Below are 17,029 nucleotides of genomic sequence, written 5' to 3'. Positions count from 1 at the left end.
AGGACTACGAAGGAGCTTTAAAATTAGTCTCTGTTTAGCAGCTTTAGTATAAAAATATAGCAGAGTGATAATAAATCGTAATAAAATCCTTCCTAGAATGGGATTGAGTCTTGAAGAAAAGCGGTGCAGATGCAGTTACAAATCTGTTTTTTATTGAGAAAGCGGCACAAGCTTGTCTTAAAAAAAAGGGAATAAAAGAAAGAACACTTCCAACAATTCACAAAAAAACAAAAAACAAAATAACTGTCATCACTGCTGGGCTTTAGGGGGAGAAATTTGGTGGGTCCATCTCGTCTACTTTCAGAATCTTCCGGAGCGTTCTCGATCCCTCGACCTCCGCCTCTCGCGGTCCCGCCGTCGATCCCTGGAGCGGGAGCGTCGTTCCCGGGAGCGCGAGCGTGAGCGGTGTCTGGTAAAGAAGAGAGCAAAAGATATTTATTTTCAAATTTAAAAGTCATACACAAAAGCAGCTGTCTTGCTCTCGGGCTTTACAGTACCTTTTCCTGCGGCGGCCGTACAGCTCCCTCCTCAGTTCCCTTGATATTGGTTTCAGATGCATGAAGTTGCAGAAGCCACCTCGGGTGCACTCTCTGTAAGTAAGCAAGTGTGTAAAATTTGATTTCTATTGCACCTTTCTACATAAACATCACAAAGTGCTTCAAACAAAACACCAGAATATAAATTCTCAAGTTCCAGTCACAGATCTCAATCTCAGAAGGAGAGGGTTCCAGAGTCCCAAAATCGTCTCCTTTAGTTTTCGTAAAGAAGATGAGTTCCTAAGACGCTCAGCCAGCAGGCCCTGATCACATGAACTCAGGGATCTAAAAGTTTGCTCATGTAAGCTGATGTTTGCCTATGAAACGCTCTAGAAGTCAAACCCAGAATCTTAAAATGGACCCTGGATTCATTAGGGAGCTGGATCAGCAACTGTATGATGTGAGAGTACGCCATTCTAGAGTTTCTGCCTAAACAAGTGAACGATGAAGCCAGATGTGATGAAATAAATGCATGAATAACAATCGTCGGTTTAGAGCGTGAAACAATGTGACTTAGCTTGGCAGTATGTAACACAGGAAAACAGGATGTGGAGGGTTAAAGTTGCTGGCCTTGCATTTGGTAGATCTGTGCCACGAGGAAAAGTTGGCTCATAGTTGCACATTCTGAGGAGCCCTGCCAACCCACCAAGCAGAACACCTAATCTTTATCTGCCTCCAGAGTTGAGGGAGAGCAAACAACCCCCCTGATCCAATGGAAAATCACAGAGGGACTTGTAAAGGAAAAGATCGCAAAGACCCTATCACTGACCAAGGACAGAGTGCAACTGCATGTGCACGCTTCTCCTTTGCTCTGTGCCATCATCGTGTCAGCTGATGCTGTGCTTTTAGTTAAATGTGATTTTTTTACACTCAGTGAGGCAGGACCATTACAGTTGCTTCGAGTGCTGCATCCTGAGGCCAGCTGCCTTTTCCACTTGGTTGGTAGACAAGCGTTGGCTCCAGGGTGAACAGTGAGGCTCTGTCATCCATCCATCAGCGGCAGGATGACACGGTCTACATTATCTTGTCGACTGTCTAAGTCTCAGGTACATTAAATTCTTGGCCACTATTCAAACAGCTGTAGTAAATCACCAGGGCAATTGAAAACAAGAAGTTTAAACGTTTCTGTCCCCACTAATCAGCAACAAAAATACGAGTCGGTCTAAGATGTAATGCAACACCTCAGTCCTTCGTGCTAACCAGTGTGGCACTGCAGCAGTTTTATGTAGAAAAATGAGCAGTTGCATGTCAGCTCCACGACAGTAAACTAGTATGTAACCATTCAAGTGTTAAAGAGGTCGATAGTGCCAGCATTGACAGCAAACTAATGTGACACTGTGTGAGCGTACGATGTTACATATGGTGCAAAATGACACACACTTCAGTTTGACTATTCAACAGTTTCAAAATTCTCTTAAACGCACATGCAATATTTGTTTTAACAAAGTTTAACCTCGACTCCTTTCCTACTCACTACTGCCCCGCCCCTCCAGTTCTGCCGGAGGTTTCTTCCTGTTAAAAAGGGAGTTTTCCCTCCCACTTTCGCCAAATGCTTGCTCATAGAGGTTGTCTGATTGTAGAGGTTTTCTTGTATTATCATAGGTTTTTATCTTACAATATGAAGCATCTTGGGGCAACTGTTGTTGTGGTTTGGCGCTAGATAAAAAACAGTTTTTTTCTCCTATAGTTTATTAGTCAGCTGGTTAATTAAATACAGTAAAATGCTTTCATTAAACACTAACACTCACGTTTTCTGCACAATACTCACCCCATTTCATACTGACGGCAGCAGGCTTCCCTGAAGTCAGTGACTGGGGAGAGCTCTGCGTGGATGGGCTGGCCATTGAACCAGCGGTTGTTCAGGTCCATAACGGCTTTCTCTGCATCCTCCTCGTGACGAAACTACACCCAAAAGACACACATATACTTAGGAAATTACTGGTTGAAGCTCATCATAACAATTCAACCCCGTTTAAATACACCAAGATCCTCAAACTGACCTTAACATAGACATTGCCGACGAGGTGGTCGCCTAAGTTATCGCAGACGTTCATCTCCTCCACTTCTCCATACTTCTCCTCCATCTCTGTGAACACCTCCTGTGTTGGAAAGGGGGGGGGGGCAATCGAGACCTGTCAAACCAGTTCTATTCTTATATTGCACCTCTTATAACCAGGAAACTGGTTAACCCCACGTACCACATGAACTAACCAAAGTACAAAGGGCAAGCACTGCGGCAGTAATGTAAAGACTGTGTAGTAAACAATATGTAGTAGTAAGCAATGCTCTTATTGTGGAGTCATGCTGAGTGGCTTTTAATCAGTGAGTAATAAGTTATATAACGACTAAGAAGAATTATTATTCTTTACAAACAATCATCTCTACAACACATTATAAAAACTGTTTTTAAATCTCATATTCAAAACCTATGAACATGATAAACTCACAATCAGTTTTTATTGGGTTATTAGTTAGCCAAATACCAGCCCCTCTAAACCAATAAAAGATCCTTGCTTCATGAATACACTGTCAATAACACCTTGCCCCAGTTGCTCTTTTTGGCTGAAATATGCAGATAACACATTCATGACGTCCAACAGTGCCACACGTGGGACACAAAGGAGAAACAAAAGTTCACTCACCTCAAAGAACTCATCGTAGTGCTCCTGCATTTCCACATCGCTGACGGCACCTAAAAAAAACGCCCAAAAAGGGACAGTCATGTCAAAGCTAGACGGACACTCCTGGTTAAAAACTCAGACCATGTTAAGCAACATCAAATCTTGCTAAACCCTGTTAATAATGTAAAGTAAAGATTCTGAAGGAGATGCTACACAAACTGTCTTTCACAAGAAAACCCTTTAGTCTTCTCCAGGATGGTGGATTTACTTTAAAATGATTTTTCTTGCAGTGTTTTGCCACCTTTACAGAACTGTTCACTGAGTACACAGGGATCCTAACATATGCATTTTAATGACAAACCCCTAACTAAGTCGGGGGCATCACTAGTAGAAGCCAGCTTCAGTAATGCAGAAGCAATCACTGTGCACTCAGTATGAAAACATTAAGTGTAGAAAACCCATAAACAGTACTTTAATTATAGATTTTTGGTTTAATCACATCTTGAAAATGAAGGAAGTGAAAGAAAAGCTGCTCTTTGCACATCAGTGCATGACACTGACTGGGCTAATTTGAATTTAGGCCTGGAAAACATGCAAAACAGCATGAGGCCCGAAAACTGTGTGTGTGTGTGTGTACAGAGGACACAATTCTATACTTGACCAAATTTGATGTGGGGAGGTGTGGTATAATGAATTAAGTACAGTCAGTGCTGGAGGGTCCTGCGGATGAAGGGAGAACTTACAGTGTAAGCATCAGCAGACTGGGCAGTTTTCAAGGTTATGAAGGTAAATGTTCAAGAGGGAAATGGTCTGAAATACAAAACGTAAACTGCTGTGATATAAATCCAACCGAATACAGAGCTGGGGAGGAAAACAATGTTATTAGATAATTTCTGTTGTGAAATTGCTCCTGCTGATCATGTGATGGTTACACCTGTTTGCACAATCTCAGGAAAAACTAGACCACTCCACTGTTTTCCCCTTAATATAGCAGATCTGTGGTACAAAAAGGCAAGACTGCACAATCACGCTGTATAATGTAGCTTTTGAATATTTTAGCTCATCATGAAAAGGCTGTAATACTAATAAAAGTCTAAAAGAACACTGCTTGACTCAAGGTTTAATTTTGGAGGTAACAGATCAGCAATCACACCTGTTTAGTCTCTTATAGTGTTTCTGAAGTGATTCATTACATGAAAACTCTGCTTAAAGGTTCATTCATTCATTAAAGATTCACCTCAAAATAATGGATATTCTGAACTTGTTCTTTAAAACATTTACAGCCTCACTTGGATTTTCCTTTGAAGTGGATCTATTATTAAAATTAATTCAATTTTATTTATATAGCGCCCAATGACTACAATAGATTGCCTCAAAGTGCTTTATATTGTAAGGTAAAGACCCTACAATAAGAAAACAGAAAATAACCCCAACAATCATATGACCCCCTATGAGCAAGCACTTTGGCAACAGTGGGAAGGAAAAACTCCCTTTTAACAGGAAGAAACCTCCAGCAGAACCAGGCTCAGGGAGGGGCGGCCATCTGCCGCGACCGGTTGGGGATGAGCGAATGACGACAGGACAAAGACACGCTGTGGAAGAGAGCCAGAGATTAATAATAACTAATAATAAAATGCAGAGAGGTGCATAAACACATAGGGAGTGGACAAAGAAGAAGAACAAACACTCAATGCATCATGGGAATCCCCCAGCAGGCTAGACCTGGTTCCACAGAAGAGACGCCTGAAAGCTGAAGGCTCTGCCTCCGATTCTACTTCTAAATCCACCACAAGTACCCATTACGCTCACTTGAAGCTCCAAATTTTTAATTCTTGGTTCCTACCAGGGTAGCTCTGCATGGTTCACGCCTTGGCACAAAAGCCCATTTCACCATCTTTCTACATCTATCTGATTTGGCTTCTGTTGCCCTCTCTTTAAGTAAACTGTGTTCTGATCAGCTTCCTCTCATAACGAGAGCAGCAGGTGGGAGGTGTTTCTGTACCCATCTCTCTATGACATCACACAGAACCAAGAGTATAAAAAAACTCTCTGAATCTGAGCATTCAGAGCAGTCTGAAGGCACACAGGCACTACTCGTCCATATGCTCACACGTTCACATTATCTGAAACTTTGGACAACATCCACAAGTACATATATAACAGAGTATAATAAAAAGCATAATAGCTCCACTTCAAGTACTACAAATTTCCATTTGTTTTGTTTTTTTTAATTTATCAAGTACAGAGTATTAAAAGACTAATCAGTCTATCAACATTAAACCAAACACAGGCCTATTAAAGCTAGCTGGATGTGTAGTTTGATCACAGAACCCAAAGAAAAATAGACAAGCTAATTCTCAAACCCCAGGCAGCCTATGACTCCATTACCCACCTACCTGCATGAGAGGGTCTGCTTCAGCTCTGCCAGACTGGGCTTGACATATTTACTGATCTCATTTCTTCCATAATCAGCACAGTTTGTAAGCACTGTTTGCTTTAGTGTCACTGGTCGGACGGTTGTTTACTGCACTCCGAGTTACGTGAAAGCAGAGGCATCAGAAGCAGGTGTTCATGCTTTTTTTTTTGTTTGTATTAGGCGAGTGGTTCCCAAACTTTTTCTGCAGGGCCTCCATCAGTAGATAAAAACATTTTTCAAAGCCACCCCTCACATGCAATCGTATAAACACTCTTTTCTCACAAACTCCAAACAGCTTTTTAGTGATCAATACAGAAATACAACTTCAGCGTGTGAACTTATTAAAGAAAAATAACAAATAAGAAGCAACAAGTACTCTGGGAGCACAAACCTCCACCAAGGCAGTAATTTAAGAACTGTCTACGTACTTTAAAAAGTTTGTAGTTCAGTCAAAACAAGTTCAAAGTGCAGACTTTTGTCATTCTCCCTGTTGAAACCCATTTTAATATACTACACATTATTTTGAGTATAACCATGTTTATTTTTTTTTAATGTGGAATAATTTACTCGACTATGTTTCTATGGTTTTCCATTAAGTGGTAGCGCCTGTTAGGAGGTACTTAAAAAAAAAAAAGTGGCAGATGTTGTTGTGTTTGATGGCTGATGATAGGACCCGTAGGGAGTTCGAGGTTTTCTTTGTGTCACGTGCAAACAACGTCATGGGAGTTTCGAGCCGCGTTGCTAAAACGATCCTGTCTGCGTTAAGGTGGTCCTCAGTTTTAATGGAAAACAACTGAAACCAAGTTCAGCAGGCGCCAGTGGAAAAGAGACATAGCATTATACGACACAGTGGTCCATCTTCATTACAAACTGTGGTGAAGCAGAGACTGAGATATGCCTCGGTATATTTTGTGGTCTTGTTGGCAGTTGTACTGTCCACGCTTTGCTTCACAGACCCATGTGTCATTTTATTCAGCACTGCTGGGCCATTACTCTCATAACTGTGCCTTCCTAGTTTGGGAACCACGGGGTTAGATATCACACATCAACAGTGTTGGGGTTTGTGGGAGATAATGGGGTCCGAACCAGTTCTCCAGTGAAGAAGGCTGAAGCAGTCCCTTGGATGTGCTTTTATATTGGGCCAGTGCTTTTAGGAAACAGCAAGAGAACGTTGCTGATGAAAGTTTCACTTACAGCGAGAAGCGTCGGCCGTCTGCGCACTGTTCTGAGGATTGCGGTAGATGTTCTGAATCAAGATGGTCTGTGGAAGAAACAAGAAAAGGTGCATCTGGTGAGCCAGGAGTGTCAGGTTTTCAACCTTTTCTGGTACCATAAACTTCAGCTTGAGCCTGACAGGAATATCACGCTTTAGCACACTTAAAAGAAAAAGAAATGTGATAAGTGTGACATATTAGGGTCAATGTAAAACTACACTGGAACGTAGGCTGGCCAGGTTTGCGGCAAGTTTGCCACGTCTTCCCCACTCTCTACATTTTAGCCCACACTGACAGTAACCTGAGTTAACCTACCTCACGCAACTTCACATACTTCGCATAACATAAAGCACTAACGTTTTCCCAGTTTCAAAACACAGGTTACTGAATACCACACACACACACACAAAAAAAAAAAAAAAACAAACAAACAAATGAAAAAAAAAAAAAAACCACACTGAAAATGATCAACAAGAAGTCAGTGACACATTGAGGCAAAGACAAACAAAGCACATGAGTTTGGAATGACATGAACAGGACAGTGACCAGAACACTTTTTTCTCACATTTACACGCACCCACCGAAGGAAAATCACCAGAACCAGAATGAGTTCTCTTGTAAACGGGATCAAATATACTCACGCATGGGATACATTTAACAAGAAAATTCACAGACATTTTTTAGGGTAACAGACTCATTGCTTTATGTGTGCAGCCCAATTGTGCTTATGAGCGTAGCCACTTCTAAAGGCTCATTTTGAGCCAGGAAAAAAACCCCACTTTTTACACACACCATGCAAACCTAATATAACTTTAAAACTAAAAAGACTTTGAGCGCATATGAGCGATTTTATGCTCTTGTGTCTAAATCCTTCAGGGCCACGGCGTGCACCTCATTAAGTCAAGAGGGCAAACTAAGTGGGTCAGGAGGTACACTGGGTTATCAGTTTACTGCAGGGCTGAGGGTTCGTGGTTGACCTCATACAATAAATTCATCAATTTAAAAAGGAACTTTGCTGGGATACCCACCTGGCTGAAGGTTGGTTTATTGTGCAATCTCGAGCAGCGGTCTCCATGTCTGCAAGCTCCAATTTTAAAGTAGAAGGAACAATTGACCCTGAAAAAAGAAGAAAAATCATTATCACACATATTCAGAATCTGACCTCGGGTGTTGCTAAGGTGTACGATTGTTGACATATTAACAGAACTAATGAAAAAGCAGAAAGCAACTACCCCGTTTGTTCTGAACCATGAGTGATGGGTCTTAAACCGTTTATAGACAAAACCGAATACGGAGCAGAGATATAACCTTTATAAGCAATAGACAATAACTGTTTTATTACAGATGCAACATACAATAACAGTAGCTGCACTACATTAAGACAGCCACACCCATAACACTGCACAGAAACAGCACAATGCTGCACACTCCCACTGGTAAGATATGAATGAAACGACTGTGATAAATGCAAGGTTTGGTTGAAGGTTTGTTAACATCTGAGGCCATAAAGCCAACAAAGTTAGAAAATGAGACCAACTACACTTCACAACCCAATAACTTGTTGTAGATGCTCTAGTCCTGCAGGTGCTGTCGCTGCCAGACCAGGTCTGAAGTCTGGCTAAGTCCACAAAACACAGACGCTTCCTCGCAAAACAGAAAGACCAGATTTACATGGCCTGTCCAAAATGGGAGGGAGGGGGGCATTACAGAACGAAATCCAAAAGTATCAGGGCCATGGCCATCAGGTCCTTGGGAGTCATTGTGAAGTTATACAAGAAGTTGGAGCTTTATCCACTCCCAGAGGAAGTCAGGGCAAAACCCAGTCAGGAAACGAAAGTCTGTTTCTGCTTCATTTAGGACACATGAAATGTCAGAGTACTGCAAACACCATGTGCAGAGGTGATATGTGTTTTACATTTAATACTTACTCATCAGATGTGAGAAGGAAAAAAAAGGTACCAAAAAACTCCCAAAACATATTTTTAGCATTTATTTTGACTATTAAAAGCATTTTAATCAACTCATAGCTCGCTGTGAAATTGGTTGATTGTATACAAATGATAATCTTAATATAATGATACAATATGGACTAAACTTACTATATAAACTGCTTAGGTTACCAGGGTTATCAACAACTATACTGAATTTGAGAATTATACTTTATGACCCATAAATCTGTTGAAATTATATATATATTATGTAGTCTATCTCAAAACCAGCATCTACAATATGTGTATTGTTGTTTGTAAATACAGTTTTCTAAACAATTTTCAGTTTTTTTTAATTATTTGGGACAAGTCACGCATTCCTGTAAATAAGAGTTCATCAAACAGCAACACTAATAGTGCCTGTAACTGATTACTTTGTCTTATACAATGACTGTGAAAGAAGAACAATAACTACATGTTAATCATTTGTTTAGTGTATAGGAACAAGTTTTTTTCGCCATCATTACCACCACGTCACGTCTTTTTCATATAAGACTGAAACAATGAAGCACTGCGGGGCTCACTACTAGTACTAAAAGCCATCAGTCGCATAGTAGACCGTGTGAACATTATAGCTACGGCTGGCCTACTTACTGATCTTTCATTAACGCGATACTTGACCAAAGTTTGTTCGGGAATTAAATTACATTGATTCTAGCCTCTTAATACGCGCAGTACAAATGGGTGTATTTGTACGTTTCCCTGATAATATAAGTAAGGTGATGTGATGATTACATGGCTCTGCTTGGGTATCTCAACCACTGTTGTGTTTTTAGTCGTCTAGACCTCGCCCGTACGAAACCAAAGATCCTACTTGTAGAAATCTCCACATCAGTACATAAACGTATAGCCAACTTAAAGCTACTTTTAAGACTACAGCAGGCACAGAGTGGAAGATGCTTTCTGCTGCACTCCACCGGTGGGGCGGAACAATACAAGCCAGACAGCTACTCTGCTAATCAGCTTCTTAACTGAGCGGGCCACGCATTAGCTGTTAGCTGTTTCTTCTTCTTCTTTTTAAAAAAATATCTTTAACATACACTTCCCGTGTTAACGAGTCCACGCACAAACTGGAGACATTTAAAACAACAGAATGTTTTGGCGCAAGCTAACAGCACGCAAAGGCTGCAAGTTAGCCAAGGCATGAGTTTCATTCAAAGCGTTAGCTTAACGTTAGCTTCCTCCTGCTAATGTTAGCTTGACTGGGACTTGCAGCTGAGCTGTGGGTACAAAATAAGCCCCACCGCCGGCAAAATAGAACCACTGCAAGCACACTTTACATAAAAGCGATATCTTATACGACTTTAAGAATGAATAATATATAAAACTGACTGAAAACTGTTTAAAACTTACTTGTCTTTCTCTGTACCGAAAATGGATGCCAGGTACTCCGCCATTTTCGGGTCGTCGGAAACGTCCTCCTTACGTCATTACGTAAAGAGTGGGCGCTTGCGTATGGTTTTCATCCTGTACTTAGCCGTACCACCGGCTGACAGCGCTGTTGTTTCAGAAATTAGTTCGCTCCTCGGGTGAACAGACTGCTATACAAACAGCGCTGTGACATTTTTTTTTATTTTCCCAAATAGCATAAAAAAATTCCCCTTTAATTAAGTAGTTTTTACTTTATTCCCCTCCAAAATGGGGACTAGTTTCCAGATATAGAATTGGAAAAAATTTATTTCCAGTTGGGAAGCAGCATTACAAAATATTATAATTATATTTTTACTTGTAAATCAGGCAGATTATTTTTTTTAAGTGGATAGCTACTTTTCCAGATGCTGGTGGTCAAAGCTGAGAGATATGGGCAAAAGAAAAATAACTCAGTGTATTTTTAAGTATAGGTGAAGCTCCCAACCACAGTATATTTCTATTCAAAAGATAAAAAAGCAACCCTGACATCTTCGGGGTGATTTATATCTTCAGAAATCTCCCGGAGGACTCCATTAAAACCCAACTGTAGGTGATTGACTGACAGATAGGGGGTCCACGGGTTGATGGTCTTACCAAAACAGCAACCACACACACATGTCAACAGAGTGGGCATTAAAGCCTAACAGGCCACAAAGTCCCCATCTCCTCTTCAGAGCAATGTACACCCTCCGCTCAAACCACAGTGCTCTGCACAAGGTCGCACAAGTTTGCAGGAGAGGCAGACGGCAACTTAAAAGGAAAGGAGAGGGGAAAGGAAGTCAGCTTAAAGAAGGTGAACCACACACTCTACCCAGAAGTGATGATGAAGGTGCACAGGTTCACAGAGCGAAACAAGACTCTGAAATGAAAAGTGTGTGCGAGAGAGGGCTCATGTGGGAACCCCCTGTTTTTTAGATATTTCACTGAATTTGACTTGCAAGATTTGCAGAAGCAAGACCACCCACTGGTACACACCCCAGCTACAATCACACAGAGGGGGGAGAGAGACAGAGATAAGGGGAAAGGAGTGAGCAGAAAGAGGAAGCAGCAAGTTTCATATCAGTGTTTCTCTTTTTGGTTTATCGTATAATAATGCGCTTGGAGGAACATTACTGCCTTGGGCTGGCTGTTACTGGACAGTGACGGGAGCTTTTCTCAGCATCATGAGGCCTAATCGATGCTGGACCATCCTCCATGTGCCCATCTTGGTTGGGCTGCTCCTCACCTTAAATGCTCAGAGTAAGTTGATGTTTTGTACAGATCGTGTTGTGCCATCTCAGTATTTGTGGAATATTTGCTTTCTTCTCTTCTCAGGCAGTCAGGCTGAGAGGTAAGGTGTTTGCAGTCGTGCTGGAAATGATCTGATAAAAGTTATTGGCATGAATTTTTTAAAGGTTGTGACCCGGAAAGTGCCACATCCACACATGATGTAACTTTTGAGTGAAAAGTGGCTGCCAGTCGTGCAGCTTTAAAATAGATCAGAGGCAAAATTCAGTTAGATCTCAAACTCTCAAACTATCGGTGTTATCAGATATCGAAGGCAGATTCTGCCATAAACGGCACAACTTGCCTTTAAACATCTGCAGAGCTTTCTGTTTCAGATGCTAAAACTTTTGCTTCTGTTCTCCCACAGCAGCAGGGTTTCTTACGTGTGGGAGCTCGATGGAAACAATTTGCACAAGCAGATAAAAGATCAAAAATATTAAAAAGAAATTCTCAGAGCTCAATTAATCGCCTACTTTATGTTCCTCGTGCTTTTTTTTTTATGTGTGTGATGGTTTGGATCAGGGGAGATACTAGCTCCGTGTAATTTCCTGTTTTTAATTTCACATGGGAAACGTGAGATGCACGTAACTTTATTCACAGCCAGTATAGTGACATATGCAAATGAGTGCACTCCTTTAATATAATTAAAAATATTAAAGGTGAAGGGTCAGGTATTTAATCTTGTGTGTGCTGTCATTAAAAATAAACATAGTTCAAGATTAGGAAGCAGAAAGTATAATTTCAGTGAATCAGACGTAATAGAGCTGCATAATTTTCAGTTATGAATAAGGTTAAAAACACTGTGTGGACTTCGGGAGAGGTTGTGTCTGTGGCTCTGTGTCAAAAGGAACTGACCACACAAGTAAGAAATGAAACTGTGCAACTTCCTAGAGAGGACACAAGATGTGCAGCAGTGGTTTTAATGGTGTAGGAAGAGCAATGTTGTCCATAACCAAAGGTCAACAATGGTCTAGACATAACAGAAAGACAATAAAAAAAGAAAAAGAGACTGGAGTGGGTGAGACATGAAGTGACAAATAAACTGCTCAAAAAACACAAAATAACTTTGCCCAATGCTGATAAAACGAATGCTGATGAATGGCTTCAAAGATCTTTAGTTAAATGAAATCAAAATATTTCTGTGGCTCAGACAAAACCTGTTGTGTGTTACGTGGATCCGGCCAGGCCCGCTACAGACACCACACAGTGCTGAATGTGAGGCGTCAGACTGAGCAGATATCAGGCTTCATAAGAATAAAGGGTGTGGTGTAGATAATGCTATTAGAAAACAGCATGAATGCATGTTTGTTTACGTGTCAGTATTTGTTGTTACAAAAATACTGAAAGAGAAGATGACTCCTGTTCACAAGAATATTGCTCAGAGAGGGATTTTCCCTCATGACAGTGATCACAAACATACTGTAATAAATACATAAGAGGAGAAATAACGGCAACAAGGAAATGGTTACCTACTGTGATGATCCAATACTCATCAGGGCCCAATGAAGTCCCTTAGCACACACATGGACCTCACATCCCCGTACTTTTCTAAAAATGTTTAAAAAGCATCTTGTGCTTGATCAATGATCATAATCACATAATAAAATATTGACAATGCAAATATCAGCTCACAGTAATGCTTATTAAAACGCCTTTATCCACAGATTACTTGCTATAGTCACTCTGGTCTACTACAAGGTGTCTTTGAATGTGGTCTAAAGGTGATACAGTTGTCAGTGCTAATATTAATAGTAATCATGAAGGTGGGACCCAAATATTTGTCTGCCCTAAAGATGGACTCTGCCTAAAAACACACCTGCTAAAAGATTTTTTCAAGGTGAATGTTAAACGACAGAAACACTGTGGGACAGCAGCAGCTGAAAATTATGACTTTATAAATTGTGTGTGCATACACAAAAATTATTTATGACTTTATGACAATTTCCATGAAAATTAATACATTTATGGCACATTTTTCTGTTTTTCCCAGGTGTGTCTTTTACAACAAGAACCAAAAATCAATCAAGTAACACAAAAGGTATATTTATTTATTTTTACAGGTTTATATGGACTTCACTTAAAGTATAACTATTATTATCAAATTCTTGTCTCGGTAAAAATGTCTAATAATTAATTCGAAAAAAAAATTCACAGGCATTCTTAAACTGCTCTGAAGCTTCTGGGTTTAAATTCTCCCTCTTAACATAATGTTCTTTGGTAAAAATTGAAAAGCAAAATCATCTCTTAAAGGTTTTCTACAGGACAGTAATGATAGGTACTGTCCTGAAAACACAGAAGTTTAAACTTCCAGTTTTTCTGTCATATGATAAACGGCTCCGGGACACCTGCTGGTGGAGCTCAGTATTTAAGAGCAGTGGAATATCTGACAGTAAAAGGTAGACATGAAATTAATACACGTGGCTTTAGGTTTCCCTTTGTGTTAGGACGGGTTCACTCACAGTTTGCTGAACTGCTGGAGTTCATGCAAATTACTTTTCCACTCAACATCAAATAAATGTCACAGAGTGATTTTTTCTTTTTAATCTTTTTTTTTTCATTCTTACTGTTTGTCATACCTCATGTTTACTTCTATTTTGATCTTATTGTTTCATATGATGGATATGTTTATATATTTATTAGTCTTCAATTAAATAGTCTTTATATAAATGTATTGTCTAAACACCTTTGATCAATCTCTTGTGTAATATATTGTTTTATGTTCTTAATTAAATTAAAAATAACACCAAACATTTCTTAATTTCTAACTTGTCTTCTTTATGTGTTTGCTATAATTTCTCTTCTGCAGGTGACTCTGACTGTTCTACAGAAATCAGAGTACGTCGCAACACAGTTTATAATGCATCAGTTGGACAACAACTTTGGATTCATTGCCCAGTATTTTTTTGCAATGATTCACCACCAACAGTCTCCTGGTTTAAAGTTGAGGCAACTGATGTCCCCGTCAATGTCAGCAGTGACAGTCACATTAAAACAGAGTGGAAACATTTAAAAGACTCAGCAGGGATCTTCTATTTGATCTTCCAAAACATTCTCAGAAGTGACTCTGGTCAGTATAAGTGTCAAGGTGGAGGGAGTGTGAGTCATTTCATCACTGTCAGTGTCTACGGTGAGTGTGGGTTCTTCACTAATTATACTTCTCTAAGAAACCTTCACTCACACTGAACAGTGGACTTTTCTGAATCTCATGATATTTCTGTGTTGTTCAGACCTCAGACAGCTTCTCGGTTATTTTTTTTTTTTTACAGATCATGTCGAAATTACCACTGTTACACAGAATAATGTCAGAGGTAAGAAAGGTTTTACGTTAAGTGTGTGTTGTTGTAGCTGTATTAAATCCAAACTGACTGAAACCTGTTTTTCTTGCAGCCAGCGCGACTTCTGCTCCTGACAACACAGAAAACTTGTTGCTGTACGTGTACTCTGCTGCTGGGATCGCCACATTCGTCATCATAGTCATAATCATATCTGTCATATCAATGCGAGGCTGTAAAGGTGAGCTGTTTTCTCTCCTCTTCAAAATAAAACATCACCAGACGTACTAAATACTAAACATGTAAACTGTCCGTCCTGCAGGGAAGCCAAAGAAAGACAGTCAAGCTGAAAATCAGGTAAGATATAAAAAACATTTCAAGGTTATCACATTTTTGCCATTAACAGCTTTAACTCAATTCTTTAACTCAATTCAGCTTTAACTCAATTCTTTTCAAAAGTCACCTTCGAGCACTTGGAAAGAGGAAGCCCCGCTGCTCTGCGATCTCGGAGATGTAACAATTTTCCATCAATAATTTTAACTCAAACATTTTTGGATGTTTCCAGTACATGGAGATCCCCATGGTGGAGCGACCTCTTCCGCAACCCAGCTTGGAGCCCTCACAGAGAGGAAGCCCCTCTGCTGCTCCATCTCGGAGATCTACCAAGAGGAAAACTCCACCAAGGCAGCCCAATGAGTTGAGATTATCAAGAGAGAATGAGCAGGCTTATGGCCTGAGTCATGTGGGCAGAGAGAGACAGAGGAACACAGTGGAGGAGGAGAGCGGCTCTGTTGTGTATGCTGCTCTCAACCACGAGCTGCCTCAGCGGGTTAATCGGCCACGGATGGAGGTGGAAGAGACCTCAGAGTACGCAGCCATCCGTCTGGCATAAAGACCAAGAACTGCTTGACTAAATCACACTAGAGGACCACTGATGAACATCTGAAGCTGGTGTAACTTCACCAGAGGAGACCTGAAGGGCAATTAGAAGGGAATGCAGAGACTCGAAGTAAAGAGTGTGGATACATAAAACACAACTCATCACGTCTGTAAAAACTGCTCTTTGATCTTTGAGTTATACAGCACAGACCATCACACCTTGTCTACCTGAGATCCTGAAGACTTGTTAATAATTTAAATAGCAGAAGTAGCACCCTCACAGTCTGGTCAATATTTAAAAGCCTACAAGCTTTCATAAGTGTTTTTACTCTCGCTGATTATGCCTCTGCTCAGTTTGGGATTTAGCAGAGTTATGCTGAGATTCTTCACCAGATTTCATGCCACTAACAATGGGTACACCAACCAGAACTGTGTTAGAGCATGTTTGATATATATGGGCACAGTGTCTCAGCACATACACTATCAACCAGTGTACCTAGCAAATTACACCTACAACGTCAATCAACCATAAAATACAACCTGTGCCAAGCAAACTGCAAAGAGTAAGGACTAATAGGCACACACATTACATTGTGTTTAGATTTAAAGCTGTTAGGGATTCGAACACCAAAGCTGTTGCCTCATATGGTGCTTAATAGAAGCATTTTGTGTCATGTGGCATCATAAGCAGTAATCTCCAGGGCTGAAAAATGACGGATGATCCGATATCCTCGTGTCGGTGTTGTTCCCACATCATCATAATAAATGTTGTTCCAGATTCAACATTGCAAGTGACCAATCACCTTCTTCTGACGTCATCCGCGACCTCGGAAAAAAACAAACGCCTTCAAAAAATCTACTTCACTTGCGAGAACAGAAATCGCTTCTGTCCGCCGATCCAGGAACTTGATTTGTTTGCATTTCAGGATACTTTTCTTTAATAAACGGTAAGCATTATACATATTGTCCTTACAGAGGCGGTTTCTCTTCTCGCAAGTGAAGTAGATTTTTTGAAGGCGTTTGTTTTTTTCCGAGGTCGCGGATGACGTCAGAAGAAGGTGATTGGTCACTTGCAATGTTGAACCTGGAACAACATTATTTATGATGACGAGGGAACAACACCAACACGAGGATATCAGATCGTCCAAAAATGACGGAGGTGCCAAAAACTGCAGTTCCTCAAATGTCCACTTGAGGTTGACTACAAAAGTCAATCCTTGTAGTTAAAATGTCCAAGTTTACACCAGGAATAACATGACAGCATGTCAAAAAGTAAAGGCTTGAAAATAATACCAAACTAACTGGTAATATAACAGCAGTCAGGATGACTTATTTCTGTAATTTAACTCCTGTGTGCTGCAGAGCTCCAGTGTTGTGCCAAAATGATGTAAAACAACAGCACTGTTCCTGTTAGCATGTCAGTTCAT

At 40.4% G+C, this 17,029-nt stretch overlaps 2 protein-coding genes across 2 annotated transcripts; one reads left to right on the top strand and one right to left on the bottom strand.

Annotated features, from left to right (window-relative positions):
* Positions 1-130: 130 nt before the first annotated feature.
* Positions 131-10,221, bottom strand: LOC134620849 (splicing factor U2AF 35 kDa subunit). Its single transcript, XM_063467166.1, has 8 exons — positions 10,129-10,221; positions 7,816-7,903; positions 6,768-6,834; positions 3,179-3,228; positions 2,537-2,635; positions 2,305-2,438; positions 498-590; positions 131-409 (listed from the first exon to the last, which is right to left on the bottom strand). Exons 1-8 carry the CDS (start codon positions 10,170-10,172, stop codon positions 301-303), a joined length of 684 nt encoding a protein of 227 aa, XP_063323236.1. The 5' UTR covers positions 10,173-10,221; the 3' UTR covers positions 131-300.
* Positions 10,222-11,335: 1,114 nt separating this feature from the next.
* LOC134621188 (B- and T-lymphocyte attenuator-like) lies at positions 11,336-16,324 on the top strand. Its single transcript, XM_063467623.2, has 7 exons — positions 11,336-11,424; positions 13,442-13,489; positions 14,258-14,578; positions 14,718-14,759; positions 14,839-14,964; positions 15,046-15,080; positions 15,289-16,324. The coding sequence occupies exons 1-7, from the start codon at positions 11,349-11,351 to the stop codon at positions 15,613-15,615; spliced, it is 975 nt and encodes a 324-aa protein (XP_063323693.2). The 5' UTR covers positions 11,336-11,348; the 3' UTR covers positions 15,616-16,324.
* The last annotated feature ends 705 nt before the right edge of the window (positions 16,325-17,029 follow it).

The sequence above is a fragment of the Pelmatolapia mariae genome, linkage group LG23 (genome assembly GCF_036321145.2).
Source record: "Pelmatolapia mariae isolate MD_Pm_ZW linkage group LG23, Pm_UMD_F_2, whole genome shotgun sequence".
Taxonomy (NCBI): domain Eukaryota; kingdom Metazoa; phylum Chordata; class Actinopteri; order Cichliformes; family Cichlidae; genus Pelmatolapia; species Pelmatolapia mariae.
The sequence above is the reverse complement of the archived record's forward strand: the minus strand, read 5'-3'. Positions and strand labels throughout refer to the sequence as shown.